Source organism: Pyrus communis, chromosome 4, assembly GCF_963583255.1.
Source record: "Pyrus communis chromosome 4, drPyrComm1.1, whole genome shotgun sequence".
Taxonomy (NCBI): domain Eukaryota; kingdom Viridiplantae; phylum Streptophyta; class Magnoliopsida; order Rosales; family Rosaceae; genus Pyrus; species Pyrus communis.
This window is the reverse complement of record NC_084806.1, coordinates 8,896,510-8,915,515: the sequence shown is the minus strand read 5'-3', so window position 1 is coordinate 8,915,515 and position 19,006 is coordinate 8,896,510. Positions and strand designations below refer to the sequence as shown.

The following is a 19,006-nucleotide window of genomic DNA, read 5'->3' as shown; positions in this document are numbered from 1 at the left end:
TATGATCATTTCTAGCCGCTAGCTGTTGCTTCGATTTCCCACCATCGTAACTGACCATTCGATGAAACCCTAGGCCACTGCACGTACATTTCCATCTTTGACAGATTAAAACCCAGAAATTTTTGTTAGGTAGAAATCGTGAATCTTACCTCATGTCATTTTGAAAATTCGTTATTAGTTTCATAATTAAGCTACCAACCTAAACAGCTGTCTATAAATAATCGACTTTACTGGCCATATTGTTGATAAAATATCTACTTTATTGACAAAAATAATATTTGACTAGAATCAAGTTGCTCACTTTGCCTTGGCATTCAAGAATCAACACCATTAGTCCCAACAATCAAGACGTTACTCCCGACAATCACCGAAGCTATTTTTATTCGTACTCGCCATTAAGCTAACGTTGGTGCCCATAGGCTCTCATGTTTTGGTCTCCCTACGAGTCAAGTTCGTGGTATGGTTCTCTCCTCCAAATTTGATCTTAGATTTACTTGTTGAGGAAAGTCTGTTGCCTTGATTGGCTCTTTGTAATGAACCTCTGTAATGATTTTTTTATTAATAAATCTAATATCGTTTCCTTAAAGAAAAAAAATTAACACCGTTATGAGAGAGAAATATTTTTAATTTGGTCCACTAAAGTAAGGTTAAACAAATTCTTCTATGGAATCAACTGAAGTTAGGTAGTACTTGATGGTTCGGTGATAAATTGAAAATGTATCCAGAAATAGAAGTACTGGAAGACCCCTAAAAATTCACACACGTAAAGACCTTTGATCGAGTTTACCAGGTGTGGAAAGTTAGTCTCCTAAACTTCCAACAATTTTATTATTTGAGAGAGATTAAATAAAAACTTCATGTTCAACATGATTATCCTTATTATTCACATTTTTTTCTGTAGATTTTCTGGTTTTAAGTTTCAATGTATATTTCATATGTATGATGTACAAGAGTGAGACGGTTATATAAGAGAAGAGAGAGGGAAAAGAGATGGAGAGGATGGCTGCTACAAACAGCCAACAAGAACGAAGAAGGCATGTTGCCTACCTAACCTAAACCTTACACAAAGACATTACCCCAATCAGTCTCCTCCCTTAAATCTAAGGAAAATTGATTTACAATAATACATTTAGCCTTACCTTACCCTAGAGATTTACCCTAGGGGTCACCCTTGGTAGCAAACTCTAAAGGCTTGGAAAGAACACATTTCAACACTCCCCCTCAAGCTCGATTGAGGAGGTTAATCGAGCTAAGCTTGCCCAAAAAATGATGAAATGGAGTAGATGCCAGAGCCTTGGTCAAGAGATCTACCAGTTGATCATGGCTTCGCATGAAGATGTTCCGGATAACTTGAGTTTGCACTTGAGCTTTAACAAAATGAGAGTCCACTTCAATGTGTTTCGTTTTTTCATGGAACACAGGGTTAGCAGCAATGTGCATGGCTGCTTGATTATCGCACATAAGAGACATGGGAGTAGTATTAGTAAACCCTAAGTCTGAAAGAAGTCCTTTAAGCCATATAAGTTCACATGCCGCAGTGGCCGCCATGATTCAATATTCAGCCTCTGCGTTAAAGCGAGCAATGACATGTTGCTTCTTACTCTTCCAAGTGACAAGATTTCCACAAATAAACATGCAATATCCCATGGTAGATTTCCGATCAAGTGCATTCCCTACCCAATTTGCATTTGTGTAGCCACTGATGGCAGTGGAATTGTTGTTACGCATGATGATTCCTCGCCCTATTGAACCCTTGAGGTAACGCAGGACTCTCTTAACCATGTTAAGATGATCAACCGTTGGAGAATGCATAAATTGGCTTGCCAAATTCACTGCATATGTGATATCTGGACGTGTGATGGTGAGATATATAAGTTTGCTTACTAATCGTTGATAGTAACTCACATCATGCATGGCTTTTCCATCTATGTTGAGCTTTAGTTTACAATTCATGGGAGTCATGGCAAGTTTGCAATCAAGCATTTTTGCTTCCTGAAGAAGATCCAATACATATTTTCATTGATGTAGAAACAGCCTCTTTGAAGAGGTTGCCATTTCGATGCCCAAAAAATACTTCAGCTTCCCCAGGTCTTTGATAGCAAAGGCTTTGCATAATGAGAGTTTTAGTGCCTCAATTTCAGCAGCATTATCTCCTGTGATAATGAGATTGTCCACATAGATGAGCACCACCAATTTCCCACTGGTGCCAGTTCTTACAAACAATGAAGAATCAACATTACTTCGTAAGAATCCAGTCTACTCTAGAACTGAACTAAGCTTGGCATACCAAGCTCTTGGGGATTGTTTCAATCCATAGATTGCCTTGTGCAGCTTACAAACCATGTTGCGTTTAATACCATCATAACATGGAAAAGGCTGCACATACATTTCTTCTTGTAACTCTCTATGAAGGAAAGCATTCTTTACATCCATTTGATAAAGAGTCTACCCACAATTGATTGCAACTGAGAGTAGAACCCTCAATGAATTCATCTTAGCTACAGGTATCTTTGAAATCTACCTTAAAGGTTTGGGTGAAACCTCGAGCAACAAGTTTGGCCTTGTGTCTCAATAGAACCATCAGCCTTGAATTTAATCTTGTAAATCCAACAACTTCCAACAACCTTTTCTTCCTGGTTGAATTTAATCTTGTAAATCCAACAACCTTTTCTTCCTGGTGGTAGTTGAACCAAGCTCCAAGTTTTATTTTCTTTTAGAGCACGAAGCTCGTCTGTTATGGCTTAATTCCATTGTGGGAGGAGAGATGTCTTTTGAAAGCTCCTAGGTTCACTATGTTTATCAATTTCATAGAGAAATGCAACATGAGATGTTGAGAACTCACTAAGGTTGATACTTTCACTGATAGGATACTGTGAGCCATAAGTAACATAGTTATGTAGCCTAGTTGGAGGTTTTCTGATTTGAGGAGGATTTCTTCTAAGCCCTTGAGATTCTGTAGGAGATTGTGAATGATCAAAATGAGACTCATCGTCTCTCTCATTGGCAGGGATATGGCTATCGGTGTGAGTAAAATAATGGCAATCTTCTTCAAACTTCACATCCCTTGACACAACACACTTCTTAGTGGCTGGATTGTAGCACTTGTACCCCTTTTGGGTGGAAGAATACCCCATAAACACACACTTGGTTTCCCTGGCATCTAATTTTTCACGGTTCAAGGCTTGAATGTGAACAAAGCAAACACATCCAAATACCTTAAGGTGTGTCAAATCAATTTCTTTACCCTTGAGTACTTCATAGGGAGATTTAAACTCTAGCACATGACTTAGGAGTCGGTTAATGAGGTAAGTGGCAGTGAGGATAGCAAATGACCAAAATTTCTTGGGAACATTCATGTGAAGCATAAGGGCACGAGTCTTCTCCAAGAGATCTCTATTTTTTCTCTCGACTACTCTATTTTGTTGAGGAGTCCCTACACAGCTGGTTTGATGTATTATGCCCTGAGAACTTATGTATTGAAGCATGTTGTTAGATAGAAATTCAGTGCCATTATCTGATCTTAACACCTTAATGTCTGATTGAAATTGTGTTTTAACATGCATATGAAAATCTTTGAAAATAGTTTGGACTTCACTCTTTGATTTCATAAAATACACAAAACTCATTAGAGAGAAGTCATCAACAAATAAGACAAAGTACTTAAACCATTCTATTGATTCAGTTGCTGGTCCCCATACATTGGAGTGCACCATTTCAAAAAGTTTACTTGTCCTAGACATTGAGTTACCAAAAGGTAGTCTAGTAAACTTAGAAAAATGACAAGTATCACAAGTAAAATGAGATTTACAAAAAATTGGCAACAGTTTAGACAAGATAACTTCAGAGGGGTGAGCTAATCTCTTATGCCAAAGTTGGTTTTCATCTGTGGACTTTGATTGAGTTTGAAGGACCTGAGTAAAACATGCGTTCTTGCACAGCTAGTAAAGTCCATTTATGAAGACCCCTTCACCAATCATCTTCATGGTGAGAACATCCTGAAACATCACATTATCTAGTGAGAAAATGGCATGGTAATTTAGGGTGTTTATGATCTTTCCAATTGACAGAAGTTGGAAAGGAAATGTTGGTACATATTAGGCAGTGGAAGGTGTTTTGTGTGAGAGTAAGTTTATTTCTCCTTTTCCCAAAACTAAGACATTTTTTCCATTTGCAACAGACACATGTGAGGGATTTGAAAAACGTTTAAAATGATGCAAATTTTTGACTTTGTCATATGATCTGTGGATCCTAAATCAATTATCCAACAATCATTTTCAATACTAGTTAATAAAGTAGTAGTGAATCCCTTAAGTATACCTGGTGCTTCATCCCTTGCAACTTTCTCATTTCCAACAAGAAAGCCAGCAAATTGTCCCAACATGGCTGCATGGTTGTTCTCTTCATTTCCTTGGGCTTGTGAACCTCCTCCGTGTCCCTTACTTTAAAGATAAGCTGCAAATTCATTGATAAGTGACAATGGATTGGCAGTGAACTCCATGGATCCTTGGGAGGCAATAGAGGGATAAACACTCTCAAGTTGGGCCTTGTAATGAGGTTGAAATTGCTGTGAGAACCTTGGTATCATTTTTCCATCTTTGCTGAACTTAGGCTTGAGTTCAGGATGAAGTTCCCAACACTTATCTTCCACATGGCCAACGCCATTACAATATTTGCATTTCAAGTGTGTATTTCTACCTTTGTACACCTTAACCTCTGAGGTCTTGTAATTTGAGGCATATGCACGAGTCTCAGTCAATCTCAAGTTGTGCTCAGTATTCATCATTTTCTTCCTTGCTTCTTCTCGTTGGATAGTTGCACAGACATTGTTGAAAGTGGGTAGATCTTGACTCATCAAGATATGACTCCTTAGATCCTCGTACTCAGAGTTGAAACTCCCTAACAGCTAGTAGATTCTATCTTCCTCGACTCGTTTTAGGAGAATGGTAGGATCTGTGGTATATGGAAGATATACATCCAACTCATTCCACATGGCCTTGAGGCTTCTAAGGTGTTGAACAAATGTTTTCCCTTCTTGTTGAGCACTGGCAATGTCTTTCTTAAGTTGAAAGACACATGTATAGTTGTTTTGATTTCCATACATGTCCTGCAAGGTTTTCCAAAGCTCACATGAAGAATTGTAGTAGCTAAAAATCTTAGCAACATGTTTCTCCATAGTGTTAAGCAGCAAAACATGACAAGTTGATCCTTGCAAAGCCATGCACCGTATACAGAGGAGGAGTTGTCTGGAGCTTCAACGCTTCCATTTACAAACCCTAATTTCCCTTTGCCTCCGAGAGCTAGAGAAACAGCTCGAGACCAAGGGAGATAATTAAACTCATTCAAGAGAACTAAACAAAAACATTGATTAGTGTTAACCTCGACGTCTGAGAAATTTAGGGGAGAGACTATGCTGAGTTTCCTCATCATGGTTCACTGAACTTTCTTCAGCCATAGCTCAAATTTTTGAACGAAACAAATGCAACAACAAGAATTGGCAGAAACAGGTCACAAAGGAACTTGCTCTGATACCATGTAGAGTTTCTAGTTTTAAGTTTCAATGTATATTTCATATGTATGATGTACAAGAGTGAGATGGGTATATAAGAGAAGAGAGAGGGAAAAGAGATGGAAAGAATGGTTGCTGCAAGCAGCCAACAAGAAGGAAGAATGCATGTTGCCTACCTAACCTAAACCTTACACAAAGACATTACCCCAACTAGTCTCCTCCCTTAAATCAAGGGAAAGTTGATTTACAATAATACATTTAGCCTTACCCTTACCCTAAAGATTTACCCTAGGGGTCACCCTTGGTAGCAGACTCTAAAGGCTAGGAAAGAACACATTTCAACATTTTCACTTTCATTTTTTTCGTCTTGATGACTATGAGAAATAAGACTATGAAGTTGATTAAGTGGAAAGTGGCAACCAAGACATGGTTTTTCTACTTATGCTTTGCGCCTTGCGCGTAAGTTCTGTTCATGTTCCTATTAAATATTATATAGGATGATTTTTTTTTTTAATATTTTCAATCCGCAAATCATGTCATTAAAATAAATTATATTTTTTTTATATCAGTATAATTCATTTTTTTAATATTTTTAATCCCACAAATTATGTTCCCCAATCGTAGCCATTTTTATACAAGTATAATTTCTTTTTTAATATTTTCAATCCCACAAGTTATGGATTTTATTTAAAATCTCATTAATAAAAGTAACTACAAATATCAAAATTTAATTCAAAAAACATTGATAAATTGGAACCGCATCCAAAGTCATCCAAAATTAATTAACATGTTTATTATTATTTAAAACAACAAAACATGCGTTAAAATATCATTGGACCAAAATAAAAAGGTGAATATGTAGGGTAATGAGTAACTAAATTATTCTATTATATTTGTTCTGTGGCGAAGCCATGTAAAGGCTACATGTGGCCAGGGGTGGATAGAAATAGGGACAAGGTGGTCCTAGGATCACCCGAGTCTGGAAAATATACACGTGAAGTCTTTGAGGATCATTTGAATGTTTGGTACAGGTTCATTTTGGCCTAATAAATGTTGAGAGTTCTCATCTTTGGGAGGCTGAAAGAGAGAAAATGGAGGAGCCTCCGTGGCTGCTTTTGGTTTGATGGGTTGAAAGCTAACGCCTTTTTCTATGTCTTTTGTGGGGAAATAGCTTCTGGGTCTTGGGGAGCATCCATTGTTGGAACCTCTAAACTGCTTCTTCACATATACGTCAAAATTAATAACATAGAAAATTTTTAAAAATAAGAGAGAGAGATGAGGACATGTGGATTGGAGATGAGACAGTGGGAAGGGTGATGGAGAGGAAGAGAAGAGGCCATCGGGGAGAGAGGGAGAGAGAGAGAGAGAGAGAGAGAGATGAGGACATGTGGATTGGAGATGAGACAGTGGGAAGGGTGATGGACAGGAAGAGAAAAGGCCATCAGAGAGAAGAAATAGCAGCAAAAGGGGAACTGAAAGGGGAATGGGTTTCAGGGATTTTTTTTTTTTTTTTTTTTTTTGAGAGTACATTATTATATTTTAAATTCATAAAAAAAATACCACAAGTTACAAATTTAGCAGTTACGTCAGCATAAATGTGACAGTCACGTCAACTCTTAACGGATGAATAGATGAAAAATGTAACGGATGTATTATATTGAAATAAAATAGTATTTGAGTTATGAAAGTGAAATGTTTTGAAGATATTATATGAGATTGCAATAGATCTCAAATCTAAAATGGTAAAATGTAATTTACCCATCATTTAATGAATAAATTTTAGTGTACGAAGGCTCTTCAATTATTAAGTTGATGCCTTTATTATACTATACAAGCAAACAAAAAAAATAATGTATTTTATTTTTTATTTGAAGGCGACAAAAGAAAGTTAAAATATAGCAGGAATGGTGAGTTGAAGAAGGATTAGACCAAAACAGATGACCAGAGAAGTTTGAAAGATGGAGGAAGCAAGGGGAGGAGAGTTAAAGAATGTTCTGATGGCAAAGTTCAAAGAAGGAACTTCAGAGAGCCAGATCGAGCTGCTCATCGAATCCTTTGCCAACCTGGTCAACCTCGTTGAGCCCATGAAATCCTTCCACTGGTACACAATACCTCCTCCTCCCTAATCTCTTTCTTGATTCTTTTCCACAGAAATAGATCGTCTCCGGATCTCTTCCTTCAAAACTCGCTAATCAAGTGATCCGTACTCTTGAAATTTGATCAAATGGTTCTTGAAATCCAAGCTTATGAAAGTTATAATAATTTTTTACCGTTGGATTAAATTTCAAAAACCCGGATCATTTGATCTAGGCTTTTGAGGAAGAAAGCTGAAGAGGTTCTCTTTCCCCTTTACCCAATTATAAAGAGTGAAAGAATATGATTCTCATTGGTCTATTTACTACATGAAAAAAAAAAAAAATTTAAGTGGAGGTCTCTCATACCTTCACATATCTGAAAAAAAAATTAAGGTATGTGATTATCGAGGAGGGATTGTTTATCTCATATCTAATCCTTCATAACTTCGCTCCTTCCAATACGTAACAATGTTACATTTTTTATTTATGTTTTTAAGACTACGTTGTGGACTTTTAACAACAAATGCGAAATTGTCATATCATTCGACAAACCAAATATTGTGTAATACGTTAGTGTCTGATGTGATATATTTGCAGAGATTTTATGTGATATATTTGCAGAGATTTTATAAATATTTTGAACTTTTTAACCGTTAGAATGTTTTAATCAGGGGAAAGGAGCTGAGCATTGAAAAGGCGGAGGAAGGTTACACTCATGTCTTTGAGACCACCTTTGAGAGTATGGAGGGTATGGCAGAGTATGCAGTTCATCCTGCCCACCATGATTTTGCGAAGCTGTTCCTTCCCAATTTGGAGAAAATGTGTTTCATCGCAGCACCAGATCAGCAAGTCATGACCCTCAAAAACCCTACCGAAATACAGGCTATGTTGATGAAGTTCCTTTCTAAATAGAAAGATTAATCAGAATATTTCTTGAATTTGGGCCTGCCCTTTACGTTTCTAATAAAGTGTAAAGTGATTGTAATGGTGTCACTGCATGCAATGAGGTACTAGTGACATTACTCATTCGCTGAAGCTATTTACACTAGTTTGGTCTGTTTGATAATTATTTAGTTTTTAAATTTTTTATTTTTTATAATATATAAATTAATAGGTGAGAAAAAAATTGGTATCGAACATTTTATTTATGAGATTCAAATTTAAAACCTTTTATTTACCGTGATTATGTTTTTTTTTTTTCTTTCTTTCGCTTGACATATAGAAGGGGAAATCAAGATCTTGAAATTAAAAATAAGGGTAAAGTACAAAAAACTACCTCAACTATTGGTGTCTGACACTTTCATACCTCATCTTTTAAAATTGACAATGTCATACTTCATCTTACGAATTTGTGTCAATGTTATACCTTCCGTTAGCCTGCCGTTAATTTGTCAGTAAAATGTTGACGTGACTTGATCCAGACCCCACTTTCTATTAAAAAATTAAAAAAATTAAAAAAAAATCATTTAATATTTTTAAATATTAAAATAATAATAAAAAGTTGAAACAAAAAAAAAAGAAAAAAAATCAAAACCTTCTTCTTCCCCATCCCCTCCCCACTTCTCTCTCTCCCCATCTTCTTCTTCCCTGCGTGATTCAACCAAAAAAAAAAAAATTTGCCCCAACCCCCCGAAGAAGAAGAAGAAGAAGAAGAAGAAGGAATGAAGGAAGGAGGAGAAGAAGAAGAAGAAGAAAAATAAATAAATAAATAAAACCACAACCCAGTTCGTCACCCCAAAAAACAAATCCAACCCCCTGCCAAACCAGAAAGCAAAAGAAGAAGAAGAAGAAGAAGAAGAAGAAGAAGAAAAAAAAACCCAGATCCCGTTCGCCGATTCCGCGAGGGGTGGGTGCGAGGTTGGGTGGGTGCGGAGGGTGGATGCGAGGGGAAGACGAACTGAGATTTTTTTTTTTTTTTTTTCTGGGTTGCAGGTAGGGGCTCGGGTGGGGGAGAATAGAGGGTGGGGGGGGATGTGGGAGAAGAAAGAAGGACGTGAGGGGGAGGGTGGGAAGGGATAAAATTTTTTTTTTTCTTTTTCTTCTTTTGTTTTCTGGGTTGCAGGCTTGCAGCAGGGGGGATGGGGGAGAAGAAAGAAGGACGTTGGGGGGGGGGGGGGGAAGGGTGGGAAGGGATAAAGTTTTTTTTTTTTTTTTTTTTCTTATTTTGTTTTCTGAGTTGCAGGTTTGCAGCGGGGGTGGGGTTGAGGGGGGATGGGGGAGAAGAAAGAAGGATGCCCGGGGGGTGGGGGAAGGGATGAAGGGTTTTTTTTTTTTTTTTTAAACTTTTCTTTATTATTTTAATATTTAAAAAATATTAAATGATTTTTTTTAGTTTTTAATAGTATTTTATTAATTTTTTAAATAAAAAGTGAGCCCTGAATCATGACACGTCAGCATTTAACTGAGAAATTCACGCCAAGCTAACGGAAGGTATAACATTGGCACAAATTCGTAAGATGAGGTATGACATTGTCAATTTTAAAAGATGAGGTATGAAAGTGTCGGGACACCAATAGTTGGGGTAGTTTTTTGTACTTTACCCTAAAAATAACTTGAAATAACTTTTAGTTTTTCTTTTTGTGTACCACTCCTTAATGATATATTATACATATACTAAAACTCAGTTCGGATGGCACTGTTTTTCACTGTTCGTGAACAGTGAAATGATGGAAATACCCTTTGTTTCTTCTCACTTCCAAGTTTTAATGTGTGCTTGGTACAGTAAAATTCCGATTTTGCCATCTTCACTGCGCGTCACTCATCGTTAACCCCGTGGTTTTGTTCCTTTTTCTCGATCATTCTTTTGTCTTCCGCTTCTTTCTTTGTTGGCCATGCGTGTTCTTTCTCAGATTTCTCGAGCTCTCTCTCAAAGGTTCAATGAACCTTTCCATTTCCTTCCAGTGCAGATCCCTCCAATAGGAACCCACGAACGACAAACACAAATCCAATGTCTTCCTTCTCTCTTCCTATCGCTCGCCTCTCTGCTTTCTCTCTCTTTAAAATTCCATCTCTCTCCAAAATTCCATTTCTCTCTCCTTCTTCAAAGCACTTTATCTCTCCAGAAGTCCATCGCCACTACCTTTTCTCTAATGGTTGAATTTGGGTGTGCATAAACCATTCAATCTATTATTTGTAGGGTTTTGAAAAGCGTTAGCTGATTTGATTAGAGACAATTGAGAATCTGAGAAAAAATGAATCTTTTAAATTTTTACTCCTATCATTTTGATGTTTTTTTTTTTGTTGTATTTTAATTTCAGAGGATGAGCATGATATTGTTTGGTTTTGTCTAGAGAAAGGGAAGCCACATGAATGCCCAGGCTTGAACTTGATGTCATATAAATTTTTTTTTTCCAACTTCCGTAGTGTTTTGAAGGAACAAGAAGACACATAATAGAACCTGAATGAGAAGAAGAAAGAAGAAAGAAGAAAGCCAGCTTTTCAACCGATAAGCTAAAATCAATCCCCTCGATCTCCTCATCGGCGGCGGCGGCGACCACCAGGTTCACCTTTTTAATTTCATTTTAATTTTTGCTCTTTTTAGTCAATTTAAGAAATGAAGAATCTGAAAATGTTAAGCACTCCAAATGGTTGACCAAATTTAAACTGAAAATTGAGCCTATTTGAGAGAATTAAGTAGTGAAGAATGCTTACTTTTGTTACCTAGAGGCATTTATAAAGAATCTGACATAACATATAGTATTGACAAGAAGCCTATCACAACATCCCACAGTCTATCATAATCTTTGTATACCATTTTTTACCTGATATCGTGTGTCCTGCAAAACTTATTTTGTTTTGCAGATTAATTCAAAAGCATGCTATGGATATACATGGGAAATTGCAAACAAGTTTCCATCTATCCCAGGTATCTTTTTTCTCTCTCTGTTTTATGTGTTTTTTTACAATTAGTTTGTCTATATGCTCTGGCTTTAAAGAAAGGATCCAAAATTTACACTGCTCGGTAATCTATAAACATTGAAAACAATAGAAGGTAGTTGTTGTATGCAAGTTTTTGAGAAAATGGTATTAAGAATCTGATAATCTGGGAGATGCAAGGTTTTGAAAAAATGGTATTGAGAATCTGATAATTTGGGAGTGAGTGATCATAAGACCAAAACAAATCAGAATTGTTATTTCTGGCAACGCTTCTTTATTTCGTTTTTAAAATATTGTCATTTGACTTGCTGAAAATATTTAGGGACCTAAGTTTATATGGTGCTCTCATCTCTGTGATGCAAAGCTGATCAAATTTTATGACTAATTAAACTATTTTTTACTTGCGAAGATGTTATTAACTTTCAATTGGCTTTTGCAGTACGTTTGGAACCAAGCTAAATTTGATATCATTAAGCTAAAGATGACAATTAGTCCATTTCCATCTCAAAAAGCAGCAGATGACAATTAAACCACCATGCATCAAGTAACCTTCACACTCAGATTGCATTCAATGACTATCTAGACCAAAAGAACCTACAGTAGATCATTACTAACTTGGGTTAGATTAAAAAGAGTTTAGGTCTAGCGAGCTTCTACAGTTTAGGGAAGAATACCAAGATTTACGTTTTGTTTAACTCCCTGAATAAACATGTGCATTTTGTTAACAATATTGAAAACTATTGTATAAAACATTTTACAGGGGGTTTTGTTGATTATAGAACTGTGAATTTTGGGCATTCAAAGAGTTTTGGAGGTTTTGCGAATTATGGTACCATGCATCGTATAAGGCTAATAAGTCACCATTACATCTCTTATCTAAGAGCCATTATTTAAGTTGGTGAGTAAGCAATAAAATGAGTGTTGTGCAAGTTAATTAAGTTCTGCATATTGATTTTAAGGCTAATTATGTGGTGTTAAATATAAGTACAGACCAATTATATTCTTTTGAAGAATACATCAGTTTATATAGTAGCAGAATGATTGCAAACATTGAAAAATCTCAAGTAACTTAAATTATCATGCTAGATCGTAAACTTTTCTAATCTTTGCTTACAAAGAGTTGATGATTAGGCAGTGATTTCTATTGAGCACCAGTTATTTGCACCTATTTTCCCTCCTTCCATAATTGAAGTGCTTTTGACTCTATGTAGTAATGATTTACAAGATAAAATTGTCGAATTTTTGTCTTCCATCATTGTGTTTCCTTTTTCAAAAATTAAGATAGAAAGGGAATACTATGATAATTTGAGGGTTTCGTTTTGATATTCATATGTGTACTTTAGCGGGTACAAAAAATAGAGATTTGTCAAATTATCACGTGAGCTACCACGTGACCATCTTTTTAATGATATTTTTGTCAAACCAACCACTTTTAGCCAAAATGGTCTCTAAGATTAAACATAGTTCATCACTTTGGTCCCCGACAATGAAAATGAATAGAAGTGGTCTCTGAGTTTGTCCATCGTAAATCATTTTCGTTCTTCTGTGAAAATTTTGTTAATATCCTCGTTAAATTGTCATGTGAAGAGGATATTGACATATTTTGTTAATAAAACTATTTAATTTTGTTTCTTCCGTTGAAAATTTTGTCACTACCCTTGTTACATTGAGGGTTTAATTTAACAAAAATACCTTAAAAAGATGGTCACGCAATCACTCACCGGACAAATTTTTTATTAATTACGTTTACATTTAAATTGGCGGGATCATTGGTTATAGCATTCTGAATATGGCTGGAAGTGCTTTAAACCCTTGAAAAAATCATGAGCGAAACCCAATGAAAACTCTTTTGGTACCACCACCAACGACTCTCTCTGCACTTTTTGGTTTTCTCTTGGGTGGCTACCACCAGGTCCGCCGCCGCCGCAGCCGCTCTCGGCGCCTCTAGTTCAGGTTACCCATTATTTTTCTTTTTATATTTCTCTAATTTATTTTCTTATTCGAGTTCCTTATTTTCTCTGTTTACGCTGGGCCATGTCTGTTTGTTTCCCACCAAAAAAAAAACCATTGAGGATCAAAGAAAATCAATGGGTTTTCCGAGAGGTTGAAACAGGCTGAGCCTGAAAAGTTCACCTTTTTTAACTTTGGGAATAATGAATTTATATCTGCTACAGAGACTTGGGAGTTTTTTCTTGGAGTTTTAACGAAAGCTCACGGTACTGTTTATTTTAACGAAAAATCATATTTTTACACTAAAAGCCAATCCTAGTACTATTCACTCTACCTTTTATTTTGTCCTTATCATTAAAACTCAAAATTTTCAAGTTATTTTCATTAGTTTTTTTTTTTGTCTTTGGTGTAGCATTCATGGATTTATGAGCTAAAGTTTCTTGCTTTTTTTTTTCTGTGAAAAGCTGAAAACCCAGTTCATTGGATATTATTTTCCTGCAATAATTTCGGCTTTTGAGGTGGGTTATCTACTGTTAATGGGTTTTGATCAAACCACAAAGTTAGGGTGAAGTGTATGCAGTCTAAAATTTGGTGTTTTCAGTTTTTAGTTATCTCAAATTAATTAGTATAGGTGGAGTAGTACGTTTAAACATCGAATCTCGTCATCTCATTTGTTGCTATAATTTTATTTACGGATATTTAGTTGTAAACCAAATTTGATGTTTGATCTCCAAAACGAGTTGGAGCTGATATCTTAATGTGTTCTCAAGTGTTACAGAATTTTTCGACGAAAGATAAAATCATTGGGAAATAGAACTCTTCATTTGATGACTTTGTTGGTAAATAGAACCTTTCATTGGATGACTTTGCTTCCGAGATGGAACAATGTCGCAACTTCTAATGGAATTGTTGATGTTGGGTTGTTTCAAATCCAGCATTTAGGTTTTATGCTATTTGAAGCGGGCACTGCCACGACTAATCATACCACAACTTTTTCTTTCAATGGCTGCTTAGCTGCAGTTTGTTTTTCGCTTGTTCTTACTTATGATTAAGCAGTTGGGTTTTCTGTTCAGGTACTGCTGGTGAAAAGGATACGTTACCGGTCGAGTCTACCAATGGAGCTGCTCCTTTTCCAGGCTTAGAGACAAAACAGGAACAAACAGCTCAGTAATTCTTTGTAGTCACAAACGCTGGTTTATCCAATTCCTGTTCTGCTGTTTGGTCACGTAAATTCATTGACCATAGGTCAAACTCCAAAGAAATCATCTCATGTGAGAATTTCCTCATTCTTCCTATCTGTGTTGGAATTATAAAATTGTAGTTGGCTAGAATTTAATCTTTTACGTCGATTTTTTTCTCAGAATTGGATGGGATATCTGGGCCTAGCACAAAAGAAGGCAGAGTCCCCTAAAGAAGATGCATTACAAGAAGGGATCAAGTGTCTTGCCGAACAGCTCCAGCGACAATGGTGTGCAGGATAAATCTAATGACAAGGCCAGAAGGCTTGTTGCTGCTGCTCTTGTAGAAGTTAAGGATGCTGCAGTTGCAACATCTGGCAGACGGAAAGTTGAGGTATGCACATTGTTTTATCACCTGTTTGTTGCTGTTCTGTCGGGAGACCTGTCTCGCTAAAATTTGGTTTTCGTATGTGGAACTTAGTAGATGGACCTTTTGCTTTCATTAGTTTAATTTTCTTGAGAATCATTTTTCAAAGATGTGTACCTGGTTCTTAATTTCCTTTCCAATCCATTACCACAGATGTCAATATATGTATGTCGTTACACACCACTTTTACCACCTAACTAGTCTCTCTGATTGGCAGGAGTTTTCCTGTTTAACCTGTTTAACTTGAATCTCTTGGAGCTGGTTCTTTGACCAAAACTTGTAATTATTAGATTGGCGCGATCAATCATCGTCTGTATCTAATGCTACAGACAAGTTCGAAGTTTTAAAAATCCTGATTGTGTGCCACACTTCATTTTTGAGAATTTATTGGTAAACTTATATTCATATTTGACAGCGACGTGTTTTTCATTTTATAGATCACGGAGGTTCGGGATTTTGCTGGTCAAGAAATTGAATATAAGAAGCTTGTCGATGCTGATTCAAAGGAAGTATCCGAAAAGGCGAAAGCTCCTGCATCTTCAGGTGTCGATGCTTTCCTCGAACAGATTAAGAAGAAGCCAAAGCTCAGTGTGCTTGACAAAACGAAAAAGGACTGGGGGGAGTTTAAAGAAGAGAAAGGGTTGGAGGAGGAGTTGGAATCTTACAAGAAGAGTTCAAACCAATATTTGGACAAGGTAAACTTCTTGCAGCGAGCAGATTTCCGAGAGTTTGAACGGGAGAGGGATGCACAGCTGGCCGTGCAGGCCAAAGGGAAGCCATATATGCGGGAGGATCCATAACTGCAAAAGATTCAGGGTTGCGTCCGATTGACATGTTCACATTTCCCAACTGGGAATTTTCGCGGGAGGATGGGCGGCTGCTGCAATTTTTACGGGGTATTGTGCATTTGCTTGAGGTTTTTTCAACATTTCCTGGATTTTCAAGGAGAGGAGAGAATGGCCGGTAATTGTAATCCGATTTTTCTGATGAGATTGTAGGTCTCGATTCTTAGATGAGGAACTTGCAGCGTCAGGTGATGGGAATAATGAGTGAGTTCAATTCTTTCACTTCATTTGTTGAAATAACATATGTCAAATAACGGTTCATCTTCTAAGTTCTAACTGGACTATTCATCATGTTGCTAGTTTCACTGAGTACTGCATTAGGCCAAAAATCAGGACAAAAGACATACAAATCAGCTGCCAATTGCAAACACAGGCGTAACCAAGTTGGCTAAGATAGCGGAGTTCCCTCTATGAACCTAAATTGCAAACACGGGCGTAACCAAGTTGGCTAAGAAAGCAGAGTTCCCTCTATGAACCTTAAGTTTTAATCTCCATCCGAGTAGTTTGAATCGAAACCTGACCTATCCCTGCCCTATCGTTATCCGTTGTCGAGTATTAAGACACGATAAAAGCAAGAGATCCGATGCCCTACTTAACCCATAGCATACAAGAAGACGTAAATACTAGGCAGTAAAACCGCACAAAATGGGTAACAATCCTTATGTTGTTATTCACAGTGAGATGAGAGAGCATAGAGAGTTATTCCCTTGACATCGCCATAGGGAAGGGTGAACAAAACACCAACCTTGTTTTCAAGCGCTTTTATCTGCCACCTTCGATGAAGGCTAAAACAACTAAATGGAAACTTCTTACCAAGTCGTTCCAAAATTCTTAAAAACAAAAATTGAAAACGAAGATTAATCAAGTAATGACTTTTCTAGATGTGAATGGGCTTGTCATATGTAGCCATGGCAGCTTCCTTCAACGCCTCGCTCATGGTTGGATGTGCATGGCAAACGCGTGCAATGTCCTCACTCGATGCATCATACTGCAAGGCTATGGCCGCCTCGTGAATGAGCTCTCCGGCATTGGATGCCATGATATGAACTCCCAATATCTTATCTGTTTCCTTCTCGGCCAATATCTTGACGAGTCCTTCAGCATTGTCTATTGCCTTGGCTCTGCTGTTTGCCATGAAAGGGAACTTTCCAACTCGGTATGCAACGCCAGAGGCCTTCACTTGTTCCTCAGTTTTTCCAACAGATGCAACCTCAGGGTGAGTGTAGACGACCCCAGGGACCTTGTCATAATCCACATGGCCAACCTTACCGGCTAAGAACTCCACGCATGCAACCCCATCCTCTTCTGCCTTATGGGCCAACATAGGTCCAGGAATAACATCTCCGATTGCGTAAACACCCGAGACATTTGTAGAAAACCTCTCATTCACTAAAATTCTCCCTCCCTTGTCCATTTCAACTCCTATCTTGTCCAAATCAAGCCCGGATGTGAATGGAACCCTACCAGCAGATACAAGAACAACATCAGCTTCAAAGGATGTCTGGTCGCCTCCGGATGCTGGTTCAAGAGTCAACTTCACACCATCTCCAGAGGTATCAACTCCAACCACCTTTGTTTTGAGCATGAACTTCATCCCTTGCTTCTCAAGGGAACGCTGAAACTGCTTGCGGATTTCCGAGTCCATTGTTGGGACAATATCAGGGCCAAACTCAACAACAGTTACCTCAGAACCAAGTCTGCCCCACACAGAGCCCATCTCTAGGCCGATATATCCTGCTCCAACCACCACAAGTTTCTTTGGGATTTCCTGCAAAGCCAGAGCTCCTGTGGATGATACTATCTTCTTCTCATCAATGGTAATTCCGGGTAAAGACTTGACATCAGAACCGGTGGCAATTATGATATTCTTTCCCTTCACAACTGTATTCTCACCATCAATGGCGTCCACTGAAATTTCGGACGGGGAGATGAACTTTCCATAACCTTTAACATAAGTGACCTTGTTCTTCTTGAACAACCCTTCAATTCCTCGAGTAAGATTGGAAACAGCTTTGTCTTTCTGGGACATCATGGCAGGTAAATCTATCTCGACATTGGAGAACTTCACTCCATGATGCGAAAATGCATGCTTAGCTTCATGGAACATGTGAGAGGAATGAAGAAGCGCCTGGACACAAAAGTGAACGACATTAGAGATAAATTCCACACGCAGCCAATACCAATATCACTCGATGAATAAGAAACACTCCTAATTACACGAAATACAACCCAAAAAGAGCATATGTAATTCATAAAACATTTTAGAATTTTCAACTGCAAATGCTAATGGATTATATAGTAAATTACCAATCGCAGATTCAAGGCCATGCCACTCAAGATTTTTCTTTTATATATACTTCTGAGGTATCCCATTGGGGCACAAAACGCAATAAATTTCCATAATTTGGCTGCAATTTTTTCGATTCCATCAAATTTTAATATTAACTAATTTGAATCGAAATGAATATTATCAAGCATAAATACAATCGATCAACAGAGATTCCATACATTAACACCATTGATTCAAACAATTAGATCTGAGCAGCAGTAAAATCAATCAAATATAACCAAGAACCAAACAAATCAAACAAAATTGATAAGAAATACCCAGGAAAAAAATAAAAATAAAAATAAAACCCCAGTAGGCAAGTACAGGACTGTAGGAGTAAGCACCTTGGAGGGTATGCATCCGACGTTAAGGCAGGTACCGCCGAGAGCACCGCGCTTCTCGATGCAGGTGGTCTTAAGGCCGAGCTGCGCGGCCTTGATTGCCGCCACGTATCCGCCTGGACCGCCGCCGATGACGACGACGTCGTTCTCGTCAGATCCTGAGGAGGCGAAGCCCCTGGAGAAGGAGGTGAGGGAGGAGTACCTGACGGCCTCCGATGACATGTTGGACAAGTTTCTGGAGAGAAGGTAGGCCTTCCGCCGCGCCAAACTCGCCATCGCCATTGCTCTCTGGAAATTCCGATTCGTTGTTAAACCTCTCGCTTTTCGTTTCTGCTGCGTTTGGTAAAGGGGCTTCAAATACGACCGCAGCCTAATGAGCCCCTAATCCTATGGCCTATTGGCTACTATGTGTTTTTTGCCTTTTTTCACGATTATTTTCTGTTTTTATTAATTAAATATATTCTGTTTTGCAGATACAG

At 37.7% G+C, this 19,006-nt stretch overlaps 2 protein-coding genes and 2 pseudogenes across 2 annotated transcripts; 2 read left to right on the top strand and 2 right to left on the bottom strand.

The window, feature by feature from the left end:
• Nucleotides 1–3,938: 3,938 nt before the first annotated feature.
• On the bottom strand, nucleotides 3,939–5,452 carry LOC137732635 (uncharacterized; annotated as a pseudogene).
• Nucleotides 5,453–7,388: 1,936 nt separating this feature from the next.
• Nucleotides 7,389–8,713, top strand: LOC137730535 (stress-response A/B barrel domain-containing protein HS1-like). Its single transcript, XM_068469524.1, has 2 exons — nucleotides 7,389–7,607; nucleotides 8,253–8,713. Exons 1-2 carry the CDS (start codon nucleotides 7,465–7,467, stop codon nucleotides 8,491–8,493), a joined length of 384 nt encoding a protein of 127 aa, XP_068325625.1. The 5' UTR covers nucleotides 7,389–7,464; the 3' UTR covers nucleotides 8,494–8,713.
• Nucleotides 8,714–11,411: 2,698 nt separating this feature from the next.
• On the top strand, nucleotides 11,412–16,381 carry LOC137732634 (uncharacterized; annotated as a pseudogene).
• Nucleotides 16,382–16,503: 122 nt separating this feature from the next.
• Nucleotides 16,504–18,925, bottom strand: LOC137731206 (dihydrolipoyl dehydrogenase, mitochondrial). The gene is made up of 2 exons (XM_068470309.1): nucleotides 18,531–18,925; nucleotides 16,504–17,985 (listed from the first exon to the last, which is right to left on the bottom strand). The coding sequence occupies exons 1-2, from the start codon at nucleotides 18,807–18,809 to the stop codon at nucleotides 16,735–16,737; spliced, it is 1,530 nt and encodes a 509-aa protein (XP_068326410.1). The 5' UTR covers nucleotides 18,810–18,925; the 3' UTR covers nucleotides 16,504–16,734.
• Nucleotides 18,926–19,006: the final 81 nt, after the last annotated feature.

Excerpts from the sequence above, each read along its gene's own strand:
- LOC137730535 (XM_068469524.1), top strand. The coding sequence starts at position 7,465 with ATGGAGGAAGCAAGGGGAGGAGAGTTAAAGAATGTTCTGATGGCAAAG. Across the intron at positions 7,608-8,252 it reads CCCATGAAATCCTTCCACTG|GGGAAAGGAGCTGAGCATTG; the intron begins GTACACAATACC and ends TGTTTTAATCAG.
- LOC137731206 (XM_068470309.1), bottom strand. The coding sequence starts at position 18,809 with ATGGCGATGGCGAGTTTGGCGCGGCGGAAGGCCTACCTTCTCTCCAGA. Across the intron at positions 17,986-18,530 it reads TCGGATGCATACCCTCCAAG|GCGCTTCTTCATTCCTCTCA; the intron begins GTGCTTACTCCT and ends TTTTGTGTCCAG.